Source organism: Eucalyptus grandis, chromosome 10, assembly GCF_016545825.1.
Source record: "Eucalyptus grandis isolate ANBG69807.140 chromosome 10, ASM1654582v1, whole genome shotgun sequence".
Taxonomy (NCBI): domain Eukaryota; kingdom Viridiplantae; phylum Streptophyta; class Magnoliopsida; order Myrtales; family Myrtaceae; genus Eucalyptus; species Eucalyptus grandis.
In genome coordinates, this window is record NC_052621.1 from 694,522 (window position 1) to 700,521 (window position 6,000).

At 38.1% G+C, this 6,000-nt stretch overlaps 1 protein-coding gene across 1 annotated transcript; it reads left to right on the plus strand.

Moving 5' to 3' along the window:
* Window positions 1–1,465: 1,465 nt before the first annotated feature.
* Window positions 1,466–4,284, plus strand: LOC104420915 (40S ribosomal protein S11). The gene is made up of 6 exons (XM_010032688.3): window positions 1,466–1,584; window positions 1,776–1,816; window positions 2,179–2,279; window positions 3,510–3,654; window positions 3,831–3,920; window positions 4,001–4,284. The coding sequence occupies exons 1-6, from the start codon at window positions 1,573–1,575 to the stop codon at window positions 4,092–4,094; spliced, it is 483 nt and encodes a 160-aa protein (XP_010030990.1). The 5' UTR covers window positions 1,466–1,572; the 3' UTR covers window positions 4,095–4,284.
* Window positions 4,285–6,000: the final 1,716 nt, after the last annotated feature.

Here is a 6,000-nt window from a genome sequence, read left to right on the forward strand (position 1 = left end):
GGAAAATTATCAGTATAGTTATAAACATACCGCACTTGTTAGTTCCAGCGAGATCATCCTTTGTCCATAGTTGGTGAATCTGCTACCTTTACTACGATATCTTTGTCCGTCCAAGAATCCAAACTGGAAAAAGCTAGTTTTGGACATATATTGCACCCAAAAAGTTCATAAGACAACTAATTCGAAAAACCCTAAAAAAAGTTGATGAAGCTGTCTTATTGACCAGATTTGACCAAAATCCAATCATTGCTACTTCAAATTGAACAATTTGTTACCCTCCAAATCCATCCTGTATTTCCTCGTCAGTGAGTACAGCAGGGGTACACACATCATCATTTTATAGCAATTCACTTTGCCCTCAATTTTCATGGTAAAAATGATTGCTTGCTATGGCAAGAATGACATTGCTCAATGCTCATTTTCTTGATTATTAGTATTTTTGGGAATAATTGTTTCAAAATTCTAAACCCATTATAAAAAAAATTACTAGAAAAGTTATAAACATATTGCACTTGTTAGTTCCAATGAGATTGCCCATTGTCCAAAGTTGATAAGGCTGGCCCTCGTTGGCCTCTCATGAGGATGAGCCTTGTCCCTAGCTAGCAAGGTTGCCCCTTGCCAGAACCTGGAGAGGATGACCTCGCTTGAGGCTAGTGAGGTGCCTTGGCCTAGATTTGGGTGAGGGCTACAAAGCCCTTGCTTAGACTAGGCAAGGTTTGACCAACGACCTCGCCGGCCCAGAATAGAAAAAAATTAAAGAACAAAGAAAAAGAAGAAAAAGAAAAGAAAAGAAAAGAAAAATTTAATATTTTTTTAAATAACAAAAATTGTCCACATTAATGACACTATTGTGGGATGATCAACATTGAATAAATCACCATGTTAACAATTTTTGACAAATAATGACTAAAATGCCTAAATTGACAAAATTGAAAAGTTGAGAGCTTAATTAGCCACCAAGTAATATGTTTTAAGACTTTTTTGAGTTGATACACTAATAAGATCAAGTTTTACCGTGGTATGGTTTTAATATCTTGCACACTCTATCATATCATCTTATCATCATTAACTCTAGAGTTACTAAACAAGAACATAACATTTCAAGCCTTTTTCCCCTTAAACTACATATCTTGAGACGGTATTTGTTTATGAAAATTACCCGAAACATACTTTCAAGAATTGAACCGTCAATCTTTTCCGTTCTACATACTCTCATGAGTCCATCCTCCGTTGTCATGTTACGAAGGTTCAAAATAAAATTTAATGAAATTTCTCTTTTTCCATCAATTGATTTAAGTTTTATTTTTGTCTGGTTTTTTTTTTTTTTTTGACTGATGGGGAGGCCCAAACGGGCCCGCTGAGCTTGTTCGTCATTATCGACCGGGCCTGGCCTTGTCTATGGATGGATTCAAGACATGGTCCAGGCCCAGCTGCTTGATGTATCGGCTCTTCGCTCGACATATAAAAGGCTTCCGCTTCATCGTTCCCACCAGCGAACTAGGGTTTCGGCTTTCATCAAACCTCGCCGTCGCGCTCCTTGCCTCCGCCTGCTCGATCTCGCAAGCCCTGAAAATGGATGCCCAGGTACTCTCTCTCTGTGTGGTGACTATGGGGATACACTCGATCATTATGCGCTCGCGCGAGCGCAGGTGGTCGCTTGATTTAGCTCGCTCGCTTGCACTGTTGCACTGACACAGGAGCTTGTTAGTCGGGATTTTGTCTGGAGTCCTGCATTGCTGAATTGAAAACCCTTTTCCCGTTTCACTCTTTTGCAGACGGAGAAGGCGTTTCTGAAGCAGCCGAAGGTGTTCCTCTGGTGAGTAAGCCTCCTTTGGTAGTCCTAGACAGTCGGTCGTTGATCTTTTAGGGCGTGTAATTTGAAGCTCAGGAACGTGGGTTTCGATAGAAAGGCTAGTGCCGCATTGTGCTTGAGAAAACGGAGGACTGCTTTTGCGTTTCTTTAGATGCGTGCAGCTTATGGGGTTTGAATGAAAATCATAGATTGGGAGGGGCTTGTCCTTTAGTTAGCACGAGTTGTCTTGATTTGGTTGGTCACTTTAAGCGTTCGTTACAAATCAAATGGAGGGTTGAAATGTTTATGGCGGCGTAATGTCCGCGATTACTGTTGTTTGAGCTAGCGATGGTTATTCGTTGACTTATTTTATGGGAAATTTGCAGCTCGAAGAAGTCGGGCAAGGGTAAGAGGCCCGGAAAGGGTGGGAACCGTTATCATAAGAGCGTTGGGTTGGGATTCAAGACACCCAGAGAGGCAATTGAAGGTATAATCATCTCTGTGAATGGGATTCGTTAGAATGGTTGTTCTCTACTGTTTTGCACATAAATGATATCATAGACAACTGTATCATGAATCTAGGCATTTTGTTGTGATCTATAAACATCAGGTGTGACTTTCTTGTGGCCAAGTATGCATGTTTTTTGGGTGGACGTGTTTGTTGCACCAGGTTTGCTGGTAACAGAACCACCAGGCTGAAAAGTATTCGGCTGAATCAGCTGTTACAGTTTTGGTTTTGTAGAGCGTATTGATTCCCAGATCAGTGAATGTCCTTTTGGTACTCTGAACTAGATCTCGAACAGGACCCATGTCCTAGATACTCTGAGCGTGGAAGAATCTACTTGGGTTTATTTCGTTGTTTTTGTGTTATATACTAGTCAGTGACTTGTTTTGAGCCATCTATCACATATCTCCTTTACTGCAAGAGTTGTGATGATCTCAGTAGTTAGCTTGCATGATAAGAATCTTGCTAGGTAAATTTTTTCCTTCCTGGTCATATATTTGTAACAATTGTTTATGTTGTCCAATCTACTTTTTATTGGACTTCTTATTTTCTGCAAGCCATATCATTTTCATCAACACTTTGAACGTGTGTAGGAGAGAGAAGGTTGTGGAAGAGAGAGGTAGTGTGAAGAGTGAGTTAATAAGTTGAGAGAAATGAAGAAGTGAGTTTGACCAAAATTGTCAGTCCTTACGAGTACATGGTTATTTCAGTCTTTAAGTTTGTGATACGGTACTTTTGTAATTGTTTAACATCTTTAAATTTACAAGATGGGTAATTGTTGGACAATAATGAAGGATGCAAATTCTAAGATATTGAGTAATCTATTGGATGTTTGGTTCATGGAATGAAAATTTTCTTTTAATTTACAAAATGGGTAATTGGTGGTCAATAATGAAGGATGCAAATTCTAAGATATTGAGTAATCTATTGGATGTTTGGTTCATGGAATGAAAATTTTACAGGACGTAAAATGAAACTTTACCTGAACTATTGTGAAGCTCTTTTAATTTCTAATGCCCTTATTGCATGTTATTTTTGCATTTAGTTTTGGTTTATAATGCTGGTGAAAATAGAGCATAACAAATTCTTTTAATGACCTTGTATGTGCTTCTCATGCTTCTCCCTCAGCCAATTCTCCTACACCTTAGTTGCTTCCTAAATTTAGTGGATAAAAGCAGTTTGTTCACAGTTATTGGCTTTATGTGGTTGCAGGTACCTATATTGACAAGAAATGCCCATTCACTGGGAATGTTTCCATAAGGGGCCGTATACTTGCCGGTACTTGCCACAGTGCCAAGATGATGAGGACGATAATTGTCCGCAGAAATTACCTTCATTTTGTTAAGAAGTATCAGAGGTTGGAACCAACTGCTTTTAGTTGGTCCTCGATTTTATGTATTGTCTAATTGCCTGAGAAGAGGCTGTCTGTCATTCCAGTACTATCATTCTTTTTGTTTGCATGGTTGTGTGGTATAAGACAATGAAACTTGTTGATTAACGGGGTTTATTGGGGTTTATCCTGTTGTTGTGTAGGTATGAGAAGAGGCACTCAAACATTCCGGCTCACATATCTCCATGTTTCCGTGTGAAGGAGGGTGATCACGTTACTGTTGGCCAGTGCAGGTTTGTTTCTTCATGCAATTAATATGTTCTGGTGACATTTAACCATAGGCCTTTTCTCTAACTAGATTTTTCTATGTCAGGCCGTTGTCAAAGACCGTGAGGTTTAATGTGTTGAAGGTGATTCCTGCCGGATCATCAGGCGGCGGTGGGAAGAAGGCCTTCACTGGAATGTAATTGAGTCAATTTTTACATTTTGGTTTTACATGTTGAGAGAAGATACTAGATTTGCTCTACTTGGAATTTACTATTGTTAGCTATCAAATTTTTGTATGACCTTTTCTACCTCTTTCTTAATTGTCGATTTTTGGTTCACTTTTGGCCGAACCTACAAATTTTATGACATGGTGAATTCGTGTTTGTCTGATTTGCTTGTTATGTGGTGTTTGCTGTGATCTTTTTCTGGAAAGAGTCATGAAAAATCAAGTATTGCCTGGAATATCAAGCAAAATAAACGAAGATGGTACACTTAGAAGTTTTTTAGGCTGAAGTGGCAATACCGAGGATGTGTGGCAGAACATTTATTGTTTTCTCGATCAAGATGCTAACGGAATTCGTATTGTCTTTTACTTGGCTAAACCCCCTAAAGGTGTTCCGATATTTATGTCATAGTTCATGAATCCTGTCCGAAATTCAATTGTTGCATGTTTTTATTTCTTGAATTCTCCGGTGGACCCTTTAGTTTTACTTGGACATGAAAAAATGACCTCATTTCTATTAATTGGGTGTCTGTCCATCCCTAGCCTCTTTGGCATATTTTATATTCGGAAGTATGTTTACCTTAACTATGTGCCTGCTGTATTAATGAATGAAAGTAATCACCTGTTGTTTTGTGACCAAAAAAAATAAAATAAAATCTTGGAACGATTTCTCTCAACAATGTGGCACCAATTAAATGGCCTGCTGGATTAGTTTGCCAAGCAAGCCTGCTTATCCGATGACTTTAAAGATGAGGTGATGAATTATAATTTTGGGTAGTTTGATTTGTTGATGGGTGTTCTCTGAAATGAAGAAACTTTTGCAAAAATGATGGAGGCGTGTGCACTTTTCCATGAAAATGAAAAGGTCATTATGAATTACATTTGTTGATTTCTTAGGGTGTATGAGTTTGTCTGCTGAATATTTTACTAAAATTTGCAATAACTTGTATAAAGTAGAAACCACTTGACCCCTAACCAAACATAACCCTTTAGTTTTACTTGGACATAAAAAAATGACCTCATTTCTATTAATTGGGTGTCTGTCCATCTCCAGCCTCTTCGGCATATTTTATATTCGGAAGTATGTTTACCTTTATCACGTGCCTATCGTATTAATGAATGAAAGTAATCACCTGTTTTGTGACCAAAAAAAAAAAACCTTGGAACGATTTCTCTCAACAATGTGGCACCAATTAAATGGTTTGCTGGATTAGTTTGCCAAGCAAGCCTGCTTGTCCAATGATTTTAAACATGAGGTGATGAATTATAATTCTAGGTACTTTGATTTGTTGATGGGTGTTCTCTGAAATGAAGAAACTTCTGCAAAAATAATGGAGACGTGTGCACTTTTCCAAGAAAATGAAAAGGTCATTGTGAATTACATTTGTTGATTTCCTAGGGTGTATGAGTCTGTCCGCTGAATATTTTACTTAAAATTTGCAATAACTTGTATAAAGTAGAAACCACTCGACCCCTAACCAAACATAACCCTTTAGTTTTACTTGGACATAAAAAAATGACCTCATTTTTATTAATTGGGTGTCTGTCCATCCCTAGCCTCTTCGGCATATTTTATATTCGGAAGTATGTTTACCTTTATCATGTGCCTATCGTATTAATGAATGAAAGTAATCACCTGTTTTGTGACCAAAAGAAAAACCTTGGAACGATTTCTCTCAACAATGTGGCACCGATTAAATGGCTTGTTGGATTAGTTTGCCAAGCAAGCCTGCTTATCCGATGATTTTAAAGATGAGGTGATGAATTATAATTCTGGGTAGTTTGATTTGTTGATGGGTGTTCTCTGAAATGAAGAAACTTCTGCAAAAATGATGGAGGCGTGTGCATTTTTCCATGAAAATGAAAAGGTCATTATGAATTAC

Coding starts and splice junctions, on each gene's coding strand:
- LOC104420915 (XM_010032688.3), top strand. Junction 1,817..2,178: donor CAGCCGAAGGTGTTCCTCTG/GTGAGTAAGCCT, acceptor GGAAATTTGCAG/CTCGAAGAAGTCGGGCAAGG. Junction 3,655..3,830: donor TTTGTTAAGAAGTATCAGAG/GTTGGAACCAAC, acceptor GTTGTTGTGTAG/GTATGAGAAGAGGCACTCAA.